Here is a 27,313-nt window from a genome sequence, read left to right on the forward strand (position 1 = left end):
CTATTGATTCCAGAAGATCTACAGCAGACTTTCCCAATCTTTCAGGGTCTGTGGACCCGTGGGGATAAGGGGAGGGGATGGTTCCTTGCAAATGAGCAGCAAATGGAATGTGTGTGCACCTGCTTTCCTGATCCTCTCACATGGGAATGTGCACAGGTGGGTGGGTGGGAAGAAAGCTCAAAGCCTAAGGAGACTCTAAGGGTGGAGTGGAAAATGGAGGGATACAGGCAGGGGAAATGCTGCAGAGTTCTTTGCCACAGTGGTAGGGGAAACACCTGGTGAAACACCCCTACCGCTAAGCAACCAGTCAGAAGTCAAGAACTAGGAAATCTAGAATCTGAAATCCAGATGGAAGAAGCGGTGGCTAAACCACACAGCTACTGAGTCTTCTTTGGATGGAAGCCAAACCTGCTCCAGATCCCCAAGTCCTTTAAACCGTGGGAAGGAATCTGGGCAGCCTCATTCGGTCAGCTGGATAGGTATGTAAAATCAAGGTGGTCTCAGCAAAATAATGCACTTATTTAGTTTTCCCGCTGCCCATGTTGCTTGTAAATGAGAAGAGGATGAAGAGACTCTTGAATTCCCCACTTCTCCTTGGAGGTAGCAGACAAAGTCAGGAGCCTTCGGTGTCTGTGTTGTCGCTTCCTGAGGAATGTTCCCAGTAAGCTTCGTGTTGGCGGCTCTCCTGCACTCTTCGTAGAGCTCTCTTTCTGCAAAAAGATTCCAGATCAATTTTAGAGGAAGAAACACAAATGCTGTTTCCGTCCAGCTAAAAGCATATAGACAACAGTCCTTTCCAATTTGTGGTGTTTACCTGGCCTTGAAAGAGGCTGCACCTGGGAGTTCAGATCCTCCAGTGACTGGCCAATACTGACAGATATTTCTCTCTCGGCACAATGAGAATATATCTGCTGAACAAAACTCCGCATTGGCGCTAGGAAGGGCATCCGGCCAGTAATCACTCAACTCCATTCAGTTGCCCAGAACAAGGGATTACGGGGTCATTAAACGGCGAACAACAACAACCCAGGACAATTCTATCCTTCCCTGCTGCTTGCAGGTGCAAATCCTGCTACAACGTGTCATGTAGCCAGATTCTGCACAGCAGCACTTATATTCCATCAGGGGATAACAGTAGCATCACCACATCTTAAAGAGCCTCGATCCATTATTCAAGAGTGATTCCTGCTGTGATAGATTTTGTCTGTCCTATTCCAACTTTTATGCTCCTGCACATTGCTAATTTTCTATAAAAATTATAAAGTAGTATAAAGTTTCAACTTACCACAGGTATTCCTCGACTTACGACCATAATTTAGCCTCAAATTTTTGTTGCTAAGTGAAACATTTGTTAAGTGCATTTTGGCCCATTTTATTACCTTTAGGGCCACTGTTGTTAAGTGAATCACTACAGCTGTTAAGCTAGTAACACCGTTGTTAAGTTACATGACCCTGGGACACTGCATAAATAGATGTCAGTTGCCAAGCATCTTGAGGTTTGATCCCATAACCATGGGGATGCTGCCATGGCCGCTGTGTGAAAAATGTCACTTTTTTCAGTGTCGTAACTTTGAACGGTCACTAAATGGATCGTTGGAAGTTAAGGACTACCTGTAGTTACCTGCATCCATGACTGTAATAAAGATTTTATTTTATTTCAATAAGTGATGGGGAAGAGCTTTTTCTGCACCAGGGATCTAGTGCTGAGGGAGATTTACCTTCGATAATGCTCAAAACTGTCCTTCATTCGCCGGTGCCCTTTCTCTGGCTGGTCCCCATCCGCTGGGCTCCTTCCTGGAGGAGGAGAACAGAGATGAAGCTTAGAGTAGTATAAAGTTACAGAATTAGGAAACTCGGCAGCTCAACAGAAGGTTAAAAACTGCAGGACCGTTCATTGTGGAAAGGATACTCAAGGTTTGACTCTCCCAGTGTGAATTTAGAATTTCTCCAAATAAGGAAGTGGCAGGGATGATAATAAAGTTTGCAAACTGGCCACCGAAATACACTTAAGGGGTCTGCAAACTCTCCCCTTAGTCTAGTTCAAAAGAGTTGGGGAGAGAAACAATACAATGAGACCAGAAAAAAACGGTATTGTGGGATAATGGAAGTCGGAAAGTGCTCCGAGTATCTGAAATGGGCAGTTGGCCTATTTCTCGACATGCGTCCAGCTGGATTCTGAAATAGGACTAAACTCATGCGCCAAACAAGCTTGACTGTCAATTCACTGGTCTAGAGGAGGGGCAGGGGTGGTAGATCATGGTAACCTTTCCCGATCCATTGGTAGGACTTCCAGAATCAAATTCCTCCTTGTGGTTGAATTGCAAAGCAGGAGAAAGGAAGGAAAGAGGGAAAGAAGGAAATAAAGAAATAAAAGGAAGGAAGGAAGGAAGAGAAAGAAGGAAGAAAGAAGAAGAAAGGAGGAAGGAAGAAAAAAGAAGGAAGAAAAAAAGAAGGAAGGAAGGGAAAAAGAAAGGGAGGGAGAGAGGGAGGGAGAAGAATAGCTAGTCACAGATTAACATACTTGGTTTGGTGCCTTTTCTATCTTCGCCTGGATTTCCTTGGGGAGTCAGCTTTGGGCAAAAAAGGGAGAGAGGTGTGATATTACTTTATTTTTTTGTTTACAAAATGCAAAAAAGTGATGTTTCCTATAATAATTTTGAAACAAGCCTGCATTTTAAGGTGCTGTCAAACCACAGAACTAAACTTTAAACTAATGCCATCCAACGAAGGCAGAAGAGATGGAGATTTTATTTCTCATCATTTCAAAAATATAGCAAATTCCTGATGTAACTCAATATGTTTTTTTTCCTGTTTCCGTTGCAATGCAACTGGTTGCTCGTTCTTAAACTTGGAACAAGCAGAAATCCAGCCTTTTGGCTTAATATAGCATTTGGTGTAATGCATTGGGCAAACCCGCAAAAGATGAAGTCAACAAATTGTTGTAGGGTGCTGTGTGAATGCAGTCCCTGCAATGTAGGAAAATAGGGCTTGGACCTTTTCAGTTTCCCTTCTTCTCCCAGATGGTAATAGCAGGGTCTGAGGGTGTGTGGATCTGCAACTCTACCCAAATGTGGGCAAGAATAGCAATAGCGATAGGAGGTAGACTTCTATACCGCTTCACAGAGCTTTTCAGCCCTCTCTAAGTGATTTACAGAGTCAGGCTATTGCCCCCAACAATCTGGGTCCTCATTTCACCCATCTCGGAAGGATGGAACCAATCTTGAGCCAGTCAGGATCGACCTGCTGGCAGTGAGCAGAGTTAGCCAGGTCTACTGAATTCTAGCCACTGTGCCACAACGGAGTAGTAAAGATAAGGAAGCAGATACTCATAACTCACCTCTTGAGAGCTGCGGGATGAGTTTTCTTCAAGATCTGAAGTCTGGGACAACAAGAAGTTAAGTGGCAAGATGTTAAAAACAGCTTAAGTGCTGAAAGACTTTATATATGTATACCCCAATTGTTCAGAAAAATTATATATAATTGCTCTGATTGATTCTTAGAACATAAAAAATAGGGCTGGAAGGGACCTTGGAGGTCTTCTAGTCCAACCCCTGCTCAAGCAAGACATACCATTCCAGATAAATGGCTGTCCAGCCTCTTGTTGAAAACCTACAGGGATGGCCATTCACAACTTCTGAAAGCAAGCTGTTCTACTGATTAATTACATAGATGCTTGATTGATGCATCACTGTGGCCTTGAATAACACTTAAGGTAGCAGTTTAAATTTAAAACAAGAACAATCTGGGTCCTCATTTGACTGACCTCAGGCGGACGGATGGCTGAATCAACCTTGAGCCGGTCAGAATCGTGAACAGTTAGCAGTGAGTTAGCCTGCAGTCCTGCATTCTAAGCACTGGGAAGGAAGGAAGGAAGGAAGGAAGGAAGGAAGGAAGGAAGGAAGGAAGGAAGGAAGGAAGGAAGGAAGGAAGGGCAATAGTACTTAGACTTATCTACTGCTTCCCAGGTGCTTTACAGGCCTCTCTAAGTAGTTTTATAAGTCAGCATATTGCCCCAAAACAATCTGGGTCCTCATTTTACTGACCTCAAGAAAACAAAAGGCTGAGTCAACCCTGAGCCAGGATTGAACTGCTGGCAGTGGGCAGAGTTAGCCTGATTTACTACATTCTAACCACTGTGCCACCCCAGCTCCATTCCTGATGGCCTTTTTCCTGACAACCTACCATGGCGGAGGGATCACGGCACAGCCGTTTCAGCTGGGTTTCGGTACTCAGCAACCGTCCTTCTTTCTGGAAGAGCTGAAGCTGCAGTTCGTCACAATGCTCCCCGAGTTCCCGGATCTGCTTCCGGTAGCTGTCTTTCTCTCTCAGGCCTTGGGAGTATTGCTTGTGACATTCCTCCTGGGTTAAAAGAGCCTGCAGCCATCCCAGCAGGGAGCAGGCAAAGAGAGTTGCCAGAAAAGCCCACCAACCAGGCAGACTGAGCCAGCCAGCATAGCTGATGGAATGTAAATGCTGTGCTCATGTAACACATCCCACCCAAATAATGCGTTCCCCACATTGACCACGGAATGGCTCTCACCAGATGTTGAACCAAAACCCATTTTTGCTAGGCTTGTGTGTTAGGCCACCTCAGGTTCCGCTGGTTGAGGTGCCATCCTTGGGATCTAAGTGACCTCTAGGTAACTCCCAAAGCATGTTCCCATTTCAGGGCATTCTTCTGGGACAAGATCTACTCCATAGCACAGGGGTGTCAAACTGAAGGCTGGTGGCTGGATCCAGCCCATGAGGTGCTTTAAATGTGGCCCATAGGGGCCACCCTGGAAACAGCATAGGACGGGCCCACGGTGCCTCTGCCAGTGGAGGTTTGCCATCACTGTGCTAGTCATTGCCGACTCTAGGGGGTGGTGCTCATCTCCGTTTCAAAGCCGAAGAGCCAGCACTGTCCAAAGACGTCTCCATGGTCATGTGGCCAGCATGACTAAATGCCGAAGTGCTGTTCCCTTCCCACCAAAGGTGGTTCCTATTTTTCTACTTGCATTAATTTATGTGCTTTCAAACTGCTAGGTTGGGAGAAGCTGGGACAAGTTACAGGAGCCCACTCCATTACGTGGCACTAGGGATTCGAACTGCTGAACTGCCAACCTTTCTGATCGACAAGCTCTGTGTCTTAGCCACTGAGCCACCACATTCCAATTGTTTAATAGTTATCTCTAATAAGACTCACTGATTTTAGGAGCCTCCTTAGAAGAGAAGAATGAGAGGGTGATACATTCTGGGAGATGAAATCCAGCCCGTCATGGGCACTAAGTTGGGGAAAGGTATATTGACCCTTACCTGATCTCTTTCAGTCACCACTTCTTCCAGCTGTTTTAAAATAGCCTTGATACGATTTTGGTAAATTTGATTATCGTTTTGCAAGGAAGTGCATCTCAGTTCCAGCAGCTCCTTCTCTCCTACAAGCTGGGAAAAGAATACAATATAAGTCAGTGGGAGAATCTCTGGCTATTGTTTACTAAGACTGTATTACTATTATTTTTTTATTCCTTACTAATATCTATCTCTTCCAACTTATTACTATAACCTTGCTGCTTGTATCTTTAAATTTATATTGTTTTTAATTGTGTCCTAATACAACTATTACTGTTGTATCTTTTTATTATTGATGAATGTATTACACTGTGTACTATGTACACTTATGTACCCTGAGAGCATATGCACCAAAGACAAATTTCTTGTGTGTCCAATCACACTTGGCCAATAAAAATTTCTATTCTATTCTGAAGCGACAATAGCTACAGTTAAATTATTAATAATGATAACAATACATATAGATATATTAGTTTGATAATATGAAATTTTATATAAACAATATATGGAGATTATGAGAGGAGGTTTAAAAGCTTTATCTAGAATATGTTATAAATATGTATTGTGATTGGATGATTTTAGGATGATTTAATGGAATGTTATCATATAATCCTAGATTTTGAATATTATATATAAAAGGATGTAAAAACAATTATAGTCAAATTAAGGTTGAGATATAATAATTATGATTTACATGAATATAGGTGAATTTAAAATATGCGATTTGATATGAAAAGCAGGTGGTGATTATGGAAGAGATGCATGGAAATACTGTAACCAACTGGCACACTTTCTACAATTTGTAATGGAAGATGGGTTTTTTTGTTTTTATTTTTATGTTTGTTTGTCCTTGTTTAAAAAACAAATAAAATTGTTTAAAAAGAAAAGAAAAGAAACAACAATGATTCTGCTTGAAACACCACCCATCCCTATCTGCGCAGGCAGCTTCAGATTCAAAGCAAGGCTCTGAGCTGCCTCCATCCAAACTCTGAAAGTTGGGCAATGGCCTTTATGATTGACCATCTGCCTTGGGCATTTCAATCTCGAGTTGAATACAACCTTGCGAAGCGGGAGGAGATACTGAAATGGTGTCAGGGGTTAGAGTAAAAAAGTAGAAAGGGCTCATTTCACCCCCAAAAGTCTCTACATGTTCTGGGGGAAAGGTGGAGGGGAGAAATCTGCTTTTAATGGACAGGAAAGGAGATGCCCTTGTCAGGATCACAAAACACTTCCTTGGACTCATTTTTAAACCACACTTAAAGCAGAAAATGTTGCCGAGAAAGCTACAGGGACTTGGATTTTTAGTCTCCAGTGATTTGAGAGTCAAAAAACCCTGTAAATTAGCTGCCACAGGAGGGCAGAATGTGGTTTAGACATGATGTTTCACATAGCCCTGAAAACTAAAATGAGCAACCCATCGTTGTATTTTAATGAGCTGGGCAACCTGGAAGTTTGTGCCTTTAAACTGTGGGGAAAAAAATGTGGTGGTAGGTGATGAAAGGAGAGGGACCTCAGTTCCATTTTCAGGACCCCCGGGTCAGAAGAAAGAAAGGAAGGAAGGAAGGAGAGAAAGAAAGAGAAAAAAGAAAAGAGGGATGGAGAAAGAGAAAGAAGGGAAAGAAAGAAAGGAAAAAAGAGAAAGGGAGAGAAGGGAGAGAGGGAAAGAAAGAGAAAGAAAGAAAAAACAAGAAGGAAAGAAACAAGGAAAGAAAGAGAAAGAAAAAAGAGGGATGGAGAGAAGGGAGAGAAAGAAGGGAAAGAGAGAGAAAGAAAGAAGGAAAAGGAAAGAAAGAAAGAAAGAAAGAAAGAAAGAAAAAAGGAAGAAAAAAGGAAGAAGAAAGAAAGAAAAAGAAGAAAAAAGAAAGAAAGAGAGAGAAGGGAGAGAGAGAGAGAAGAAAGGAAAGAAAGAAAGAAAGAAAAGAGAAAGAAGAGTTTTCTATAAATCTCCCTCAAACTAGGAAGAAGAAGATGAACGGAACCACTTCTGAAAAAGTTGTCAAGAAAACTGCAGGGACGGGTGATACATTTAGTCTCCATTGATTTGAGACTGTAAATCAGCTGGCTGTCCTTCCCATGGAAAGAAAAAGTGCGCTGGAAGGTTTATTTAATGCAGATTAAATATAAATATTCATCAGTGCCAAGGAGACCTTTATCCCCATGTTGGCGGTCACTCTTCTCTTCTTGGACAGCATTTGGGGAGAGTCCAGAGCTTCGCCTGGCCTTTGTGTCCACTTGCAAGAACGATATCCAGTCCAATTGGAAGGGACAAAGACACAGGTGAAGCTAGACTCACCTCTAAATCTGATTCACTTTCATTGGCAAGGTCAAGTAATCCAGTAAAACACAGGGATTTGATTATTCCCTTTGGATTCCATCATTAGCCTCCACACATCGATTCAGAATTGAATCCTTCATTCCTTCCAGATTAAGAACTGCTGTCGGAGGAATCTCCTGGAGGGAAGTGGGGTTTTTGTAGAGTTCTTGCCATGGCCCCGTTGGAGCCTGGATCCAAGGAGGACGATGAAACAGAGCTGGGGACAATGGAGAAGGATTGTGCAAGGGGGATCCTCCCTTTTCCTTGCACTCCCTCTTGCACAATCCTCCTCCATCGGCCCCGGTTCCATTTCATCCTCCTCCTCAGATCCAGGCTCTGATGGGGCCATGACAGTTCTCAAGTGCTTCTCAGGCCCCTGGTCAAGTCTCCATGCTCTTCCTGTTGCCTCCAGGTGTCCCCCTTGAGCCTCTTCCTGCCCCCAGCAATTTCCCCCCCCCTTTCTGAAGCCAATGGTGTTCCTCCAAGACGTAATGCTGTGGCTTTGTAGGCCTGACCGCTTACTTTATCTCGCCCGTCTTCGGCTCTCTGGAGCGCTTGGCGTAAATCGCAGGTGGTGTTCACCAGCTCCTGCTGCTCCTTCAGCACCCGCCTCCACTCGGCCTCAAGAGCCTGGAGGGAAACCCCATCCTTCTCGGAGCTGCCATTCTTGGTGACCTAGAAGAGAGGAAAGGCACGAAATAGGCACCCTTTCACATTTCCCCCCTTTGTGAGCCACAGTGGTGCAGTGGTCAGAATGCAGTACTGCAGGCTACTTCTGCTGACTGCCGGCTGCCTGCAATTTGGCAGTTCAAATCTCACCAGTCTCAAGGTTGACTCAGCCTTCCGTCCTTCCGAGGTGGATAAAATGAGGACCCAGATTGTTAAAGGCAAGAGGCTGACTCTTAGAGAGGGCTGTAAAGCACTGTGCAACGTTAGATAAGTCTTAGTGCGCTCTCTCTCTCTCTCTCCCTCTCTCTCTCCCCCTCCCCCTCCCTCCCTCTCACCTATGATGGTGCAGTGGTTAGAATGTAGTATTGCAGGCTAATTGTGCCCCTGCCAGGAGTTCAACCCTGACAGGCTCTATAACTGTATCTGTATCTATCTCTATCTCTCTATTTCTATCTCTATATCTACCCATGAGCCACAGTGGTGCAGTGGTTAGAATGCAGTATTGCAGGCTAATTCTGCCCACTGCCAGCAGTTCAACCTTGACCAGCTCAAGGTTGACTCAGCCATCCATCCTTGGGTACAATGAGGACCCTCATTTTGGGGGGCAAGAGGCTGACTCTTAAAGAGGGCTGTAATGCACTGTGAAGTGGGATATAAATCTGCTATTCTATTGTGCTCTCTCCAGCACTCCAACGTATTATCTGGGTAGGATGAGCTTTTTTCCCCTGCCTCTTGCAGGGATGAATGGATCAAGGAAAGGAAAGCTTTCAATCTTGGCATATCAAAAGTTCATGAAATGCATAATTTTACTTTGCAGGTGCATGGCTCATACATTCAGGCCAGGCACAAATACACAGGCTAGCCCTTAGACTTATATACAGCCCTCTCTAGGCGATTTACAAAGTCAGCCTTTTGCCCCCCAACAATCTGGACCCTCATTTTACCCACCTCGGAAGGACGGAAGGCTGAGTCAACCCTGAGCCTGGTGAGATTCGATCTGCCAAATTGCAGGCATGTGCCAGTTGGCAGAAATAGCAGTACTGCACTCTGACCACTTCGCCACTGTGGCTCATCCACACCCCAAATGAATGGGAAACTCCCTGGACAGAAGTGGAAACCCAGCCCTTGACTTCAGCCACCGTTCCAAAAGGCCACAAGCGACGGTGACATTGTTAGTGGGTGACCAAGTTCTGCCTAATTTTACAGATCGTTTAACAAAACTTAGCTACAATCAGAGAAATGGAATCCTGTTGACACGACAATAGTGGTTCTATGTAAAAGGGATCAGCATTTAATGAGGTAAGCTATTACAAACTCATTCCGCAAATCTCTACAGTGGGGGCAAATTAATAATAAGAACCGGGGTGGTGGAGTGATTAGAGTGCAGTACTGCAGGCTCCTTCTGCTGACTGCTGGCTGAGTGCAGTTTGGCAGTTTGAATCTCACCAGGCTCCAGGTTGACTCAGCCTTCCGTCCTTCTGAGGTGGGTAAAATGAGGACCCAGATTGTTGGGGGGGGGGGGGGCAAGAGACCAACTCTGTAAAGCCGCTTGTAAAGCACTGTAAAGTGGTATGTAAGTCTAAGTGCTAGTGCTATAAACAGCCAACCTATATGCTGAGATTCCTTTCAGCAAATCCCTCCTTTTTGCGAATTTGTCAAACTTAAGTTGAAGAACTTAAGACTTTCCTGCAGAGTTCCCATCAAAATCTGCATCCGGTCAAACCCTTTTATCGACAATTTTGTCCAAGGGGCCCTAGATGTTTGCAGAGCCTCTTCCCACCCCGTTCTGCCGGTCGCCCTCCCTTCCTGAACCAGAGGAAACCTGCAGGGTGCTCTCCAGCTCCTTGTTCTTGGCCAACAGCAAGTCTTTCTCCCGCTGGATTTCCCACACCACCTCGTGGCTGGGCCGCTGCTCCATGGCTTCCTTCAGGTTCAGCGTGTGCTTCCGTGCCAGGCTGCAGTGATCTTCAGCCTTGATCAGACTGTGCCGCAGGCAGTCGATCTTGGGGAGTAAGAAAGAGAGATCATGTGTGTGTGTGTGAGTGTGATCAATTCCTGCATGTGGCCTCCTTTTTTTAAACAGTTTATTTATATATTTTCACACTGCATGCATAAGGGTTTACTGAACGGCGTATTGGCTGGATCAATTTATTGTTATACAATAATGCTCTTCCCACTCCTAATTTCCACCTCCATTGTCCAACTCATTGCCTGCCGGTGCTGCTTGGGGCCAGACCCAGCCAGGAAACAGCAGCTGCCAGAGGGAGGGCGTCGAAGCAGAGCTGCTCAGAAGGTCCGATCCTGGGAGAGAGGGACAGGCTACGGCTGGCGGCTGCCTTCTGAGCAGCTCTGCTGTGAAGGGAGGGAGAAAATTTTGACTTCTCACATTCAACGTGGCTGATTCTCTCCTCCTTCTTGGGCTCAAACACACAGAGCAAACATGAGGCGAGAAGCAGCCAGGTTGAATGCTAGAAGACTTTGCCGGCCGAACTTTTATGTGAGCGTGGCTTGGTGGGTTGCCATGAGTGATAACATTGGCCATGCCCGCTCAGTCACATGACCCCCACCAGACCGCACCCACCAAGCCGCATCCAGAGAACCGGTAAGGGGAAAAGTTGAATTTCATCACTGCACCAGAGGTGTCTAACTTGATTTCATTGAGGGCCGCATCAAGGTTGTGTTTGACCTTGGGGTGTTGGGGGGATGGGCATGGCCAGCTCGACATCACTCGTGTCGGGGGCATCTGTGCTGGCCCGAGTGCTCCCAAGCTCCATTTTGGGCTGCGATAGCCTCCTGCAATCCTCTGGCAATGAAAATGTTGCTTGGGAGTGCCACCTGCGGCCCTTACGAGCTCCATTTTCAGCTGTGGTGGTCTCTTGCAACCCTCTGCCAATGAAGATGGAGCTTGAGCTCCATTTTTGCTTGCAGAGGTACTGCAGGCCTGTCCTTTGCTGTTTCCAGGATGGTCCTGGGGCCAGATCTAAGCATCCCATGGGCCTGATCTAGCCCCCAGGCCTCAAGTTTGACACCCCTAATATATTACCAACTCATGGTAGAGTTGGTATCAGGATTCAGATATTCCCAGCTTAAGTTCACATCAGTCCTAACACTCCCTCCCTGGCCTGTTCTGTTTCCCCTTGCCCAAGGGAAGCAAGGAGTGGCAACAAAGTGTCCTACCTCCAGCTGCAGGTCCCGATTCTTCATCAGGGCCACATTCTTCTCCTCATTCTGCTTGGCATACTTCATGGCCAGCTTGTAGTTCTCCTCTCGGCATAGCATCAGTTCCTTGCTGAGGGAGTCCCTCTCCTCCTTCACCTTGTGTGCCCGCTCCTGGTACTTGCGCAGGACGCTGTCCCTCACCCTCATCTCCTTGATGGCATCCTCCTTGGTGCTGAGGGTCACGTTCAGCTCCTGGACCTTCTGCCTTTCTTCTCGGATGGCCGCCTGCAGCTTTGACACCTCGTTCATCAGCACTTCCATCAGTCCGGACTCTCCCGCCGTGTCTGCAGAGTAGAGGAACCCAGGTTGGTGAGAGCAACTCGGGGATCCGAGGAGCACGACAGGGATAGACCAAGGTGTTTCCCAAGTTTCAGTACTTTGCCAGATACCTCCCGTTGCTGAAGTCTCGACTGTCAAGCTTCAAAAGACATTTTTGCAACTATTATCACTTCTCAGCTTGCCAATGAACCATGGGGGGGAGGGGGTGTTACATAGAGAGTAAGAAAGTTCCAGGCATCAAGGTGGAAACCAAGGACACTTCAGCAGGTGTTTGCCAGAACTTTACCAGATTTTCCCATAACAATATCAAGAAATTCCATTGGACAATGTGAGGGGGGAGGGAATGGGTACACGGAGAGTAAGAAAGTTCCAGACATCAAGATGGGAACCAAGGGGGTCTAGGACTGTTCTCCTCCTACCCTTAGCCACCCCCTTTTCATCCCCAGGTTTCCGCCCCAGCCATTAACCTTTACCACTTTGCCTCCGCTGTTAGGACCCTAGCTGGTTGTGCCGGCCAATGGGACACAGCATCTTTAGTGCCAGGCTTTTCCTCAAGGGGTTTTGGGAGAAATACTATTCATCCTGGGCTTTTGGACTCAGGTGCCAGTTCACCGCCAGCCAATCAGAGCAAGGGAAGGGAGAAAGAGAGAGAGAGGGAGGAAGAAAGTGTTCTGTGTGGGGTTTCCTCGGGGGGGGGGGTTGTTTCTTTGCCCAGTTGCCTCAGGTCCGAGCTAGAAAATCCTTTGCATTCCCCCCCTCCCCAAATACACAATGGCCACAGCAAACTTAAAATCATGACTTTCTACTTGTCACAATTCCCCAGACTCCTTCTCTTACCTGTACGCCAAAGCTCTTAATATTATAATTACTTTAGTCATATAATCTAACTACATTGTAAGTCATATACCCTAATATAGACAGATTCCTTTCTGGCAGTGTTTATCTTTTGATTGGCTTATTAACAGCACAAAAGGTGTGAGGATTGCTCTGGTAGTTTGAGTTAGGTGTCAATTCCTAGAGGGAATAGGGATGGAATTTAAAAGGACCCATGAAGGATCCAGATGTAACGGCTCCTCTCCTAACTTGAGAAAGTAAAGACTCTTGAAATGGATTGTTTCAAAAGGAACCTTTCATCAAGCACGATGGAAACCATTAGAGGCAAAGCAGCATCTGAAAACCTTTAGGCCATGCAAATGGGATTAAACTGATAATGACCCCTCCCCTTTGTCCGAATGCAGATTCTGACCAATACACAAGTGTGAAGATGCTTCCTTAACTCTTCTGCCCTGGGAGTCAATAAAGCACACGTTCCCATGGCTATCGCTAGTTAGACATCAAAGTTATATATCCCACATGGCTACCATAAACATCCCTCCAGAGAAGTTGGGACCTTCAGTCTCCCGGTGACAGGAAACCAGTTGTAAAGTTGTAAAACTCAATTGTTTCAGATGTAGCTAATGATTTAACTCCGAGGCTCCCCTCCTCCCAATTGAATGGCAGCATCACTTTTAGGGATCCCAATGCAGGAAGGATACAACGGACTGCAGGCACATGCTTTAGCAGAGGCACATGTGCCACAAATGCCCAACAACCAAATGCTCAAAAGGAAAACACCTTTACAGCAGCACAACACATATACATATTACAATGGAACAAATTCCTATAACATAACAAGTTTCTACTTCATGTGACAATACCTATTACTTTTTGTTTATTACATTTCCTTCATTTTTCTCCCCTTTTCTCAAATGATAGAATTCTTCCCATTGGCCAGCAGGTAACAGCTAGGGTCCTAACAGTGGAGGCAAAGTGGTAAAGGTTATTGGGTGGGGGCAGAAACCTGGGGGCGAAAAAGAATACGAGGAGAACAGTCCCATTCCAGAACGAAGGACACTTCAGCAGGTGTTTGCCAGAACTTTACCCGATGTTCCCATAACAATACCAAGAAACTCCATTGGACAATGTGACTTGGTTTCATAGGGGAAAGGAGAACCTGAATTTCATCTATGTGGCTCTGCGCGGGAATGAGTTAGATCTGGTTTTGCTTTCATTCTCTGCCGAAATGGTGTACTCAATGGAGCTTTGCATGAAGAGATTGGATCTTCTCGTCTGTGCTTGCTAGATTGAGTTCATCAATCAGAACCTTGACATTGACTTCAGTTGACCAAAGATGGACCTATGATGTCACCGGAAGGCCTCAGCAGAGCTCACAGAACAAAAGCATTACCTATTATCATGGAGAAGACCCGGGTGGGCTCGTTGCCTGTTATTTTCTTGTAGAGATGCGGGTAGTACAACTCCAGACTCTCCAGGAAAGCCACAAAACCCTTTTTGCCCGTCCTCTGGAGGAGATCTAGGAGCAGCCCTGAAAAGATGGACAGAGCACAAACTCTTTAAAATCTCAACTTCCGGACTGCTCAGATGGTTGGATTCAGTGGCCCAAATCGTTCCTGCAGAAAGTCATTTCTAATCTTTTGCCTCTCTATAAATGCCTAAAGATAACAAAGAAGTTCCAGACGGGATCTTCGAAGCCCAGTTATAAATAAATAATAGCAACAGACTTGGAAGGGACCTCGTAGGTCATCTAGTCCAACCCCCCACCCAAGCAGGTGCGACATTCAATTCTCAAGAAACGAGATTTCTCACTGATATCTCCATAGCTTCCTATCAGATAAATAAATGTTCCTATGGAGCCTATCAGTACAAAGTATGACTATCTTGTGTCAATTTCAGATTTCTACTAAAGTGTTAGAAATTCAGCATCTATTACTTTCTGCCTACCTGATTCTTTTTTGAGGAAAAAATGTTCAACTAATTGCACTTATGAATTGTGAAATGCAAAATTCAAAATGATCAGAACAAAGGAGGGGTCAGAGTTTTGCAGCAATCAAAACCCCCATTTTACCAACAGAGATAGGATAGGATAGGATAGGATAGGATAGGATAGGATAGGATAGGATAGGATAGGATAGGATAGGATAGGATAGGATAGGATAGGATAGGATAGGATGCGGAATAAAGTACAGTAGAGTAAAACAGAGAGAATAGAATATAATAGAAAAATGATGACTAGAATAGAATAGAAAAATAATGAAGAATAGGAATAGAATAGAAACATAATGAAGAATAGAATAGGAATAGAATTAAAATAAGAATTAGAAATACAATAGAACTAGAACAGAACAGAACGAGCTGGAAGGGACCTTGGAGGTCCTCTAGTCCATCTAGCATCAAGGCCATCATAACCCCAAGCAGAAAATACCTTCTGGTGTTGACGGCTTGACTCATTTTGAGATGCTCTGCTTTGTACAGTTTTATATATTCTTCAAAAAGTTTCTAAGGAAAGAGTCGACTTTCCTCTTGTGGTGGAATCCCACTGTTCTTCAGGAAGGCAGGAAGAAAACTTCCCAGATGGTCCGGAGGTTTCAGCCAAGGGGAATGCGATGAAGCTCAGTTTTAAGAAGGAGAATATGGGACAGGATGAAAAGAAAAAGAGGCAGAAGACTTTCTGGTCCCTGTCAGGTTCTCCCCATGAAGAGAGAAGGATGGAAGATCAGATAAGGTTGCCTCTTAAAAAGGATGCCAGCCAAGACTCCATCTTGGAAACTTCTTGTTTGAGATCTATGGAGATTCTCAGTCACCCAGGTCAGGATTGTCCCAAAGGTGCTTTTTCAGGAGGCAACTCTGACTTTCTTGTTTTTCTTTGAAGACGTTTCGCTTCTCACCCAAGAAGCTTCAGCTCTGACTGGATGGTGGGGAACGGAAGGATTTATGTTCCTTGCAGACAGGTGATCATTGGCATCCTTCTATTCCCCCCCACTATCCTGTCAGAGCTGAAGAAGCTTCTGGGATGAGAAGCAAAACATCTTCAAAAGAAAAATAAAGAAAGCTCAGTTGCCTCCTGGGGAAAAAAAAGCACTTTTGGGACAACCATGACTCTGGATGACTGAGGATCTCTACAGACTTTTAGCTCTACAATTTGGGATGAACCCCCTTGGAATGGGGTGGGAGAAGGAATGGATTCCCAGAGGAAAAACTGCAGACTACAGGAACCATTTGCACCACTCAGGTGACCCTGAGGACACAGAGAAACCTCCAAGTAGCCTCAATGATCCTCTAAAAGGATGCAAATGACCAGCTGTCTGCAAGGAGTATAAATCCTTCCATTCCCCACCGTGCAGTCAGAGCTGAAGAAGCTTCTAGGATGAGAAGTGAAACAACTTCAAAGAAAAAACAAGAAAGTCCAGTTGCCTCTTGAAAAAAGCACCTTTGGGACATTCTTGCAAACTCAGATTTCTTGCCAAGCCAGAAAATCGGCGGGTACCTGTCTTCCTTTTCCGGAGTACTAGGCTGGGATCATTTAGGACCTGCTCCTCATCATCGTGGTTGATGACTCGGCACTGCCGGAGGTAAGGCGTTATTCTGGAAGGGTCGATCACTGAAATCAGCTTCACACGGAAGCTTTCCAGGTTGTTCCAACAAGTTTCACCATCCTCATCCTCCGGGTCTGACATGGTGGAGGCAGAAAAACCAAGGCTGGACTCAGGATCTTCTCGGAAAATGCAGAAGAGGGTGTGTCTCCAACTGGGAAGCAAATGGGATGTTAGCAGAATTATAACTTCTTCATTGACACTTTCCTTCCTTCCTTCCTTCCTTCCTTCCTTCCTTCCTTCTTCCCTTCCCTCCCTTTCTTCCTTCTTTTCCTTCCTTCCTCCTTCCCTTCCTCCTTCCTTCCTTCCTTTCTTCCTCCCTCCTTCCCTTTCCTTCTTACTTTCTATTTCTTATTTCCCTCCCTCCTGTTTCTTCCTTCTTTTCCTTCCTTCAACCATTCTTCATACAGTATGTTTATAAAGGTCTGTTAACACTCTCTTAATTTGAAATGAGCAATCCAGAACTTCCGTACTTCTGTCCTTTCCTCCCAGCCTCCTTCATTCCTTCCATCCTTTCCCTCCCACCATCCCCTTTCCCTTCCTCCCTCCCTCCCTGTCTCCTTTCCCCAAGTTGCCTCTGACATCATTACGTGTGTGTGCGTGCGCGCACACACGGGCATATGTGTCTTTGTCCAGAGTGTGTTAGGACATCAGCTGTACTTCCTGTGAATAGCAAAATTTTAGTTTTCAATAATCTAATCTCTAGACTCCTTAATATAATAAATAGAATAGCCAAAATTCCTGCCATAAGTGGCCACTGTTGTTCTTGGCATCAGCACAGGTGTAAGTAACAAAACATTAGATGAATCTCCCAAGAGAGGGAGTGGAAAGTGGGTGTAAAGAAAGTTTCCACAGCCTGACAAAAATACTCTTTCGGACACCCATTTTCCTGGCTGAGTCACTGAGAAGAGGAAGGAAAAGGAACTCAGCATCCTGTCTCCGGAGGGGAAGTTCCTGTTTGTTCAGCCCAATTTCTCCTCATTGTTTCTCTGACTCATTTTCTCAGTGAGTAACTGGCATTATGGTCAACCAAGAAAGCAATTCTTTTCTCTCGCTGAAGGATCAGAGGAAGGGTCGCATGTGTGGATAGGACCCAGGTGTGGGTGCAATGGACATGAGTATGTACAGATGAGCCCCTGGGGGAATGGGGGTATTCTGCCGGTTCCAGTTCTGGTGAAATGGTAGCAGCAGCGGCTGGAGGCACAGCCCACCCACCCCAACATAATGTGCGACCTTCTGTACATGCACGCTCATATTTGCAAACTGGTAGCGAAGGTAAGTGAATCCCACCACTGCCCTGGGGATCACAGAAAGGGTTACACTGTATTTTTTGGAATATAAGATGCACCTTTCTCCCCACCCCCCAAAAGAGGGTGAAAAACTGGGTACATCTTATACACTAAACACAGCATTTTTGCCCTCCCAAAACCTCTCCCCCTTCACAAAAATGGATTGTATAGGGTTTGGGAGGCCTGCAAAGTGCTCCTGGAGGCTGGGGAGGGCAAAAACGAGCAAAAAATGGGCCCTTTTTGGCTCGTTTCCCCCCCATCAACCCCCAAGAGCACTTTACAAGCCTCTCAAACTCTCTGCATGCCCTGTTTTTCACAAAAAATGTTTGGGTTTGGGTGATCTGCAAAGTGCAAAAACTTTTGTTTTTTAATTTACCTCTTCAAAATCTTGGTGAGTCTTATACTCCGGTGCGTCTTATACTCTGAAAAATATGGTATATGTGGAGCTAGGGCCCAGGATGGACATGAGAATGAGGAATATGAATTCTGAAATACATTTGCTCTTCTCTTCATTTCTTTGCCTTAAAATGGCAATTTAATAGCTTTTATTCCTTTTTGCTTTTTTTGCTGAAATATGGGATTTACAATACAGGCTTTCTTGATAGCATTCTGAGGGGGGCAAGAAGGTAGGTGGGAACAGTGGTGAAATTCAGCTGGTTCTATCCGGTTTGGTCGAACTGGTAGCGGTTGCAGCAGGAGGCTCCGCCCACCCGCCTGGACGTCATCACATCCCGTTTTTGACCCTCTGCCCATGTGTGGAAAGTTCTGCACAGGCAGGAGGTAGTGAAGGTAAAGTAGGACGTAAAGTGAGATTTGGACATTAAGCATGAAACCTACTGGGTCACGCTGGACAGCCTCTCGGGGGCCCTTTATTTCTATATTAAAAAGCCACATAGGCAGAATTGGAGCTTGCAAAAGAACAGGAAGCAAGTGCCTAACCACAAGATGTTCCAGCCAACGTCCCTATGTCAAAAGTCCAAACCACAAGGTTCAGATAAAGTTCATTAATGACACATCATCCATACCTGTAACAGAAGGAGAAGTAAGACCCCCATCTCCTTATAAGACTTTCTCCTCAAGGTAACCACTAAGAAATGTGTTAAGTATTTCTGTGTTATGCTGCCTTTGAGAATGTATAAGAATGCGTGCTGCGATAATGAAGGTTGTTCAGAACTTGCAATGTTAAGCCATGGGCTAACTTTCTGAACCTGGCTGCCAAATAAATTTTTCCTGTATCTGAGAAGTCTTAAACCTGTCATTTTCTGCAACAAAGGTAAGTTGATTTCATCCTTACGGGAGAGAGGGGCCCCTCCATGGTTAATGAAGCGAGGCAGAAGTAAACAACTTACCTGTTGGAAAAAATCCCCCAAACCACATAGCTAGAACATGAAATTAGAAACTTTTCAAGATACCCATCACCTGGGGTAGGCAACAAGTGCCCTGAGATTTAGCTGTTTAGCATTACAAGTGTAAAAGTTGGGGGGGGGCTGTAATCCAGATAACCAATCAATATTATATGTTATGCATGCATTATTAGGGGGAGAGCCAAAGGATGTATATAATTCACCTTTGATTATAAAAATTGCTGTAAAACTGTAATCGGGGCCTTGGCAGCTTTCAATGCCAGGGGTCCTTCTACTTTGGTACCAAAATAAAATATGTATTTTTGTTTCACACCTTGTGTTTGGCGATCAACCAAGCTAAGGCCCAGTTTTGGGGACAACACTCACAGACGTTGGTCCCTAAATCTCCACCTCCTCTTTGAAGAAATCCCTCCATCCCTCTGCCTCTTAAAGCAGGCCTCCAAAAGCTGTCGCCAGATGCCAAGGCTCTCAAATACCAGCATTTTGGCTGCCTACCACCAAGCACCATTAGTAACATAGTAATCTAATGAGGTTTGGGATGGGACGCCCATAAATATGCCAGTTCTTTCAATAATTGAGAGCTAGGGAATATATCTAGCTAAATAATATAGGACCTTAGGGCATTATCAATCAATCAATCAATCAATCAGAATAGAGCTGGAAGGGACCTTGGAGGTCTTCTAGTCCAACCCCTTGCTCAAGCAGGAGTCCCTATATCATTTCAGATAGATGGCTGTCTAATCTCTTCTTCAAAACCTCCAGTGATGGCGTACTCACAACTCCTGGAAGGAAGCTGTTCCACTGGTTAATTGTCCTCCCTGTTAGGAAGTTTCTCCTTAATTCCAGGTTGCTTCTCTCCTTGATTAGTTTCCATCCATTGTTTCTTGTCTTGACCTCCGGGGCTATGGGGGAAAAAACTTCAAGTTAAACTGTGTCACTGGAATTGAGCAAACAGAAAACCTTACACTGATGAGGTTACCTACTTGGGTAATGAAACGTCTGCAAGCAATGAGGAGACCACAAGAAAAAATATCAACAAATTTTATAAATAATGTTTAAAAGGATGATGGCTTTGCTGCTGCTTCCTGATATTTTGGCCCTGGTGGCCAGCTCTGACTTCAGACACTTTGTTGTTGAGAGTTTATGCACCAGAGACAAATTCCTTGTGTGTCCAATCACATTTGGCCAAATAGAAATCATTCCATTCCATTCTATTTCTTCCCCACCCTACCCTACCCTACTCTATTGAAATAATATAGGACCCTGGGCATTATCAAATTTAACTCTGTCACTAAAATTGACAGGGTGAAATTGAGCATAGCGAAAACCTTCCAATCCATTTCATTCCGTTCCATTCCATTTCTATGCTACACTACTTATACTCTTATCTCTATTCTATTTCTAATTCTAATTCTAGTCTATTCTATTCCTATTCCTGTTACTTATTCTATTCCTATTCCTATTCCTTTTTCTATTCCTATTCCTAATTCTAATTCTAATTCTATTCCTAATCCTAATCCTAATCCTAATTCTATTCCTATTCTATTCTATTGAAATAATATAGGACCCTGGGACATTATCGAATTATATTGTGTCACTGAAATTAAGCACAGAGAAAACCTCGCACTGATGAGGCTACCTAGTTGGGTAGCGAAATGTCTGCAAGGAATGAGGAGTCTATAAGGAAAAGAATCAACCAAATTTAAAATCATGTTTAAATGGAGGGTGGCCCTTGCTGTTGTTTCCTGATATTTTGGCTAACAGGCCAGCTCTGATTCCAGGGCACTTATCTGGAGAAGTCCCTGCTGGTTTTTTGAGGAACAAAATTTGTCAGATGGTTTTCTCCCCCTTGCCACCTTCTTCCTAAGGCTGAGGGGGGGGCTTCTCTGCTTCTCTCTGCTTCAGCCAGCTGAAGAAAATAAATAAAAGAAGAGTATTTGCTGGCTTTAAGGCGCTCTTCTCAAACTGCACTTAAAGTCTTCCCTCGTGTTTAGGACTAGAAACTGATTCACAAGACGGGCTGATGTCGTAACTTCTGGATTTCTGCATTTCATTGATACGGTTCCAATTTATATTTTCAAACGGAAAAAAAAACCTGTTTCCTTGACACTGATGTCTTTTATTGCTCAATATCCTATTTGGCCTTTACAGAAAGGAGGCCCTGAAGTCAAGTTGGAAAAGTAATTGAGAAAGAGGCAAACGGGGAAGTAGGCTTTCTCTTTCCAGAAGACCACCAAAAACCTTGGAGGGCTGGACAGGGGTGGGGAAGGATATAACCCTGGGAGATATTTGAGGAGGGGGCAGAAAGGAGAGAGCTAGCCCAAGATGGAGTCGCTATAAAATAAGGTTGAGGGGAAGAGAGAGAGTCAGCCAGAGAGAATAGGTAAAGGGAAAGGTTCCCTTCACCACGTATGTGCTAGTCCAGGGATGGCAAGCCATTTTTTCCTTGGGTGTCAAAAGTGCATGCACACATATGATAGCGCATGTGCGTGTGCCCACACCCATTATCTAATGCCCCCCAAACCCCGCCCCCTGCACATGCATGCATCTTCGTTTCAAATCCGAAGAGCCAGCGCAGTCCGAAGACGTCTCTGTGGTCATGTGGCCAGCGTGACTCAATGCCGAAGGAGCACGGAATGCTGTTCCCTTCCCACCAAAGGTGGTTCCTATTTTTCTACTTGCATTTTTATCTGCTTTCGAACTGCTAGGTTGGCAGAAGCTGGGACAAGTCACCGGAGCTCACTCTGTTACACGGCACTAGGGATTTGAACCGCCAAACTGCCGACCTTTCTGATCAACAAGCTCAGCCTCTTAGCCACAATTATCACGTCCCATTACTCTCAGAATACAAGAATTGTGACCCAAGGAAGGTGAACCCCAGAAGATCCAGGGCCGGAAAGAAACATATTGCAGGTGATCCATTAACAGCATATTTGCTACCAGTGTGGGTGGGATTCAAAAGTCACCAGAGCAATATGACAGGCAACCACATATCCAGGATGGTGCTGGAGCTGTCTGGTGCAAGCCGGGCTCAGTCCTGCCTCTCCTAATTATTTAAATGTATGATTTGATTAGTCGTGTTACCTGCCAGAATCAAATGCTGCTCAGTGACTCATAAGATCTCCCATGATTAGAAAACATTCCTGATGTAATGTTACTCCTCTAAAAATGGAGTTTGAAAGTCCTACAGAGATCAATTCCGATCTGCAATCATAAAAATAATACAAAGCAATAAATAAGAAGCAACAAAATTTTTTTTAAAAAAAGGCTATGATCCCAACCCAATGCTTGATGTCTAGGGAGGTTCTCAGTCATCCAGGACAACCCAAATTGTTTTCAAAGTAACCCAATCCTGTAAAATGCAGTCAGACTGATCGCATCTCAGTGAAAAAGGTTATCCATGGGGCAGGAAGAAACCCCAGTGAAGGTTGGTGGTTTTTAGATGGAGGAAGCAGGTTCTCTTGGACCCTCCCAATTCTCTTCACAACCAGGGGCATAGCTCCAGCACCTTCCATTTGCTGGGATCTAGTTGACCTTCTTAGGTCTTGCTTCAATGATCCAGCAGGATTTTTATTTCATTTTTTTTGGTCTAAGATTTCCTGTCTGTTGAGGAATCGTATTACCTCCCCCCATATCACCTCCAACAAGAGGTCATCCCAAATCCCCCCTCCCCAAATGCTTGGCCTTCTTAGCTTCCAGCCAAGGATTTCAGCCCCAAATGCTGATCTCCACAGTATCCAGGAGCAGGAGAAAGGCATAACCACCACAGGCGATCCAATGGCTTACTCACCTCTCTGGGAGGGATTCCGATGTGGCAGATTCAGGCACAATAACTTGACTCCCAACCTCTCCCACCAATGCTCCAAGTTCTCTTGTAAGAGCTGTTCCAAGCAGAAAGATTTCCACCTTTCCCAGAGATCTAAAGATGTAAGCCATTCCTACTTTCAGCAGGCCATTAGGTCCCAATTCAGCACCCAAAGAGCCCATGACAACAGAGGTGCTCTCCTTCCCCACCCACATCTCAACACCCCAGGAAACACCTTCCTGCTTTGCCCAAGAAACCAGTTCCAGCTGACCTGACCACGGTTCCAAATCCACAGCTCTGGTTCCTTCCAAGATGCCGGATCAAAGGAAGTAGCTGACTTTCCATGAGGCATCGGACAAGAACAGGAAGGCCCCCCCCACTCCCACACGGTGAAAGTTGTGTGGAGAGTAAGAGAGAGCGAGAGAAAAGAGGAAGTGCAAGGACTGATGAAGAGTCTTGGATGAGAAGTGAAACTTCTACTTGTCCAAGGAAAGAAAAAACATAGTCCAATTGCCTTTTGAGGGGCAACCCCCCCCACCTTTGAGACAACCATGACTAGGATGATTGTGAAGGGGAATAGTAATAAGGATACGAACTTGTTGGTTTTAGTAGAAACATTTGTTTTCTGTAATATATTATGCCCTGTATTTGTAAGGTATCTGGCAAATGTCAGATCCTTATCAATCTGCAATCTATGGCAGTGTTTTTCAACCTTTTTTGTGCAAAGGCACACTTTTTTCATGAAAAAAATCACGAGGCACACCACCATTAGAAAATGTTAAAAAAATTTAACTCTGTGCCTATATTGACTATATATAAAGTAATTCTCCCACGGCACACCTTACACTATGTCACGGCACACTAGTGTGCCGCGGCACAGTGGTTGAAAAACACTGATCTATGGGCATAGAATTTATCTCGGAATGGAGCTGTAAAGAGCTGCAAAACTGACACCTTTGATATGTCCCACTTCTGCCTGAGAAGGTATACTCACATAGAGTATTGCCTTTTACTTTGAAAAGGAAAAAATGAATTCAATACTGAAAAACATACTCTATGCATGTTGAAATATACTTATAAACAATGATTGTCTGAACTCAGCTAATTGCAGTTTATTGAAGAAACCATAATTAAGCAAACTAATGGAATACTATGTGAACACAGCTATTATTTTTCACAAAGGAGTACTATGAAGATAAAATGAAAGAGTAGGAAGAGGTAATTGGCAGCTCTTGGAGGAAAGAAAGGAAATAAATATAAGAAAGAAATACATTTTTAGGCAACAAATTCTCCTGAAAGCAAATAACTTCCACTACAGCTAAAATTCATGTTGAACAGCTGTGATACATAAAATTACCTATCAACCTAGTCCAGCCTAATAGGTCATGTGGACACTGGCTATGGAATTAGTTTCTGTTCATTCTACTGTACATATTCAGAAATTTGGGTTATCTAAGTGAAAAATGTAAACATCTGAATTTTGTATAGCTTGTTTACATATAACACCTCATAATTTGGCAATGGATCTTCTAAAAACAAGAACAGGTTGCCAATAGGTTGCCAAACCTGAACACGGCCTGTTAATTAAGATCAAGAATGGGTGGAGTTTCTATAATATAGATGTTGTTTGAAAACAATGTGGAACAAGGGTTTCTTTCATTTAGTGAGAGATGTCATTTCACTGGTACAAGAGAAGCATCAGACAAAACGTGTGAACTTTTGCTTTAACAACCCCGATTACCTTTACACACCAGGAAGTCCTCCTCCAGTCATGTTGCGGCGACGTCATCTGCGTGGATCTGCTCCATCTTCATTTTTTTTCACAGGGGGCAGGGCTGCCGCTGAAGATGCCAACGAGCCCCCACCGCCACTAGAATAACTGTTGACGCCGCCTCCTCCTCCTCCAACAAGCAGCCGTGGCCGGCACAAACTACCATCAGTCACTCCGTGCTCATCAAAACAAGTCTGGGGAGGTCCTTTGTGGGCGGCCAGTTCTTGCCGCCTGCAAAGGACTTCCCCACGTTTGCTTTGCTTTGCTGAACATGGGGCGACTGACGGTAATGAGTGGCGCAGCCGGCGCCTAGGAGGTCCTAGGAGACCAGCTGTGCCATGTAAGCTCCTGCCGCCGTCCCCGCGCCCGTGCTAACCCTAGATTTTCTGAGGCCCCTCAGCTTCCAGAGCCTGTGACAGAAATCACTGCGCAGCCATGCACCTTAGAGGGAACAGTGCCGTGCACCAGCTGATCATGGACCCTCCTATCAGGCAGGACCCGGAAGATCTGCTGACCAACGGCAGCGGCTGTTACAGCCTCCCCAGCACACACAGCAACGAAGTTATGATTAGACCCGCAATCATGCTTCTCCCCAGCGTCAATTAGACCAGTCAGAATTAGATTGCAAAAATCCAGACCGCCACTAAATGGAAACAGTATTTTTTTTAAAATCGGGACTTTTTAAAAATGCCGCGGGACGTGGGAGAAATTGTGAAGTATCGTGACTGTCCCGCCAAAAGCAGGACATCTGGTCACAGGAATGTGGAAAAACCTTCAAGAGAAGTGAACATCTTCAAGGCCATTCTCACTCAGGAGAGAAGGAATATCCATGCCCAGAAAGAACCAAAGACCTTCTTAAAAGACATCTAAAAATCCATACAGAAGAAAAACCTTATAAATGCTTTGAGTGTGGAAAGAGCTTCCGTCACAAGAGCACCCATGAGAGACATCAAAGAATCCACACAGGAGAAAAACCTCATAAATGCCTGGAGTGTGGAAAGAGCTTCAATTGGAAGAGCAGACTTTATACACATCAAAAGATCCACACAGGAGAAAAACCTCATAAATGCCTGGAGTGTGGAAAGAGCTTCAGTTGGAGGAGCCACCTTTATACATATCAAAGGATCCACACAGGAGAAAAACCTCATAAATGCCTGGAGGCTGCAGAGCTTCAATCAAAAGGGAAAGCTTATTAAACATCAAATAATCCACACTAGAGAGAAACTCTACAAATTCCTTGAGTGTGGAAAGAGCGTAGAGGCCTCCATTGACACCAAATTATTCACAAGGGAATTTGAGAAGTCACAAAGTGTATGTCTCAGGAATTGAATTGAATTGCATGTTTAATTTGACCAAGTGTAAATAGACATACTAGCAATTTGTCCCTAGTGCACAAGCTCTTAGGGTTCTTACAAAGGAACGGAATAATGATATTCACGATAATTATTATTCCAATAAGAGAGTGGAGTAAAGAAGAGATTAAGAAAATTAAATAAAAATTGCCAAATAAGGGACTTTCCCAGGCTGATTAGTACAGGACCTTTTCAATTGTACATGCGAGATGTTTCAACTGGCTGAAATTGTACCTTTTCACAACAGACTTAGGTGACCCATGATGCCATTTCCCATGTGAATGTTCTCTCTTTAATGCGATGCTCATTTCAATGCTTGTGCTTAATATTATGGGATATTACTATCCACGTGTCTGATGTAACTGCAGCTAAGCAGGATGATTTCTTCCATGCTATAATCTTTATTGTCATTGTACTTAAATACAACAAGGTTGGTTTTAACCTCACTAGTGCAAAATTATAGCAGAAACGAAAAAGAAAAAAACTAGCATGTGCATGGAGTAATTGTGGTTGTATTTAGAAGTCTGACAGCCCAAGGATAGAAACTATCTTTAAACCTCGTTGTTCGGCTGGCTATACTTTGATGTCTTCTGCCCGATGGTAGAAGTGCAAAGAGACACTGACCAGGGTGTTTATCATCTCTGAGTATCTTTAAAGATGTTTAATTTAAATTCAAAAAAATATGTTTTTTATCCATTCTGATTTCTTCCGGTTCCACCACAAAACAGCGAAACCCTTATCCGCGCCGACATAATTGCAGAGGCAAATCCGCGCCGTCCAAAGCGCCAACGAAAAAATGACCTTACCGCGATGACATAAACGCGGAGGGCAAATCCGCGCCTACCGAAGCACCCTAACCCTAAACCTAAACCTAACCCTAAACCTAGGGGCTCGCAAGCAGGGCGGCGACGCGTGGCAGAGGCAGGCCGCCCTCTTCTTCCTCAACAACATCTCCTTGGACGGGGGGCTGCCGGCGCCAGGCAAGCCCGCTTCGCCGGCCCCGGGAGAGCCTCAGCTGCTGCCGCTGCTGTGTCCTCCGCCGCCGCCTCCCACGGAAGAAGAGGCAGGGCGGGTAGCGCCTGCTGCTGCCGGCCCCACTCGGGCCCCGCCTGCTTCTGCCGGCCCCGCTCGGGCCCCCCGTGGGCTTTCTGCTGCCCCCCGCGGTTGAGCTGGACCCTTCCCGCGGGCTGCTGCTACCTTTGGAGGTACAGAGGCAAAGAACCTTACTTTAAATCGGCTTTAAAGCGCCCTTCTGTCACCACGCTGTTGTCGCGGCGGTGATGACGCGCAGTGATGACATCGCGGCTTTAGCGACGTGGTTTAATCACCGCTATTTTGACGAGCTCAGTTTTGTCATGCCATGATTTCTTCCATGGAATCAACTCTTCTTTTGTACTTTTTCTACTCTGTGGAGTATAAAATGAAACCAGATTCTGTGTCCTGGATTCCCTGTTTTCATTAAGCAAAATCTCTTAATACTCTAATAAATTGCC

General features: G+C 44.8%; 2 protein-coding genes across 2 annotated transcripts; one reads left to right on the forward strand and one right to left on the reverse strand.

Moving 5' to 3' along the window:
* Positions 1–329: 329 nt before the first annotated feature.
* Positions 330–22,065, reverse strand: CARD9 (caspase recruitment domain family member 9). The gene is made up of 13 exons (XM_087704532.1): positions 21,977–22,065; positions 19,670–19,794; positions 16,134–16,393; positions 14,037–14,174; positions 11,489–11,814; positions 10,134–10,313; positions 8,165–8,317; positions 5,296–5,421; positions 4,183–4,374; positions 3,338–3,379; positions 2,522–2,570; positions 1,719–1,794; positions 330–710 (listed from the first exon to the last, which is right to left on the reverse strand). The coding sequence occupies exons 3-13, from the start codon at positions 16,321–16,323 to the stop codon at positions 614–616; spliced, it is 1,569 nt and encodes a 522-aa protein (XP_087560658.1). The 5' UTR covers positions 16,324–16,393; positions 19,670–19,794; positions 21,977–22,065; the 3' UTR covers positions 330–613.
* A 2,838-nt stretch (positions 22,066–24,903) lies between these two features.
* LOC148048516 (uncharacterized) lies at positions 24,904–25,797 on the forward strand. The gene is given in 3 exon segments (XM_087707607.1): positions 24,904–25,029; positions 25,212–25,630; positions 25,632–25,797. Coding segments are annotated over 3 exon segments (711 nt in total).
* Positions 25,798–27,313: the final 1,516 nt, after the last annotated feature.

This window comes from Thamnophis sirtalis, unplaced genomic scaffold, assembly GCF_051295495.1.
Source record: "Thamnophis sirtalis isolate CommonGarterSnake01/CBP01778 unplaced genomic scaffold, rThaSir2_p1.2 scaffold_2, whole genome shotgun sequence".
Classification (NCBI taxonomy): domain Eukaryota; kingdom Metazoa; phylum Chordata; class Lepidosauria; order Squamata; family Natricidae; genus Thamnophis; species Thamnophis sirtalis.

Coding starts and splice junctions, on each gene's coding strand:
- CARD9 (XM_087704532.1), bottom strand. CDS start 16,323: ATGTCAGACCCGGAGGATGAGGATGGTGAAACTTGTTGGAACAACCTG. Junction 14,175..16,133: donor ACTCCGGAAAAGGAAGACAG/GTACCCGCCGAT, acceptor CCATCTTTTCAG/GGCTGCTCCTAGATCTCCTC. Junction 3,380..4,182: donor GCCGTGATCCCTCCGCCATG/GTAGGTTGTCAG, acceptor TTGTTGTCCCAG/ACTTCAGATCTTGAAGAAAA.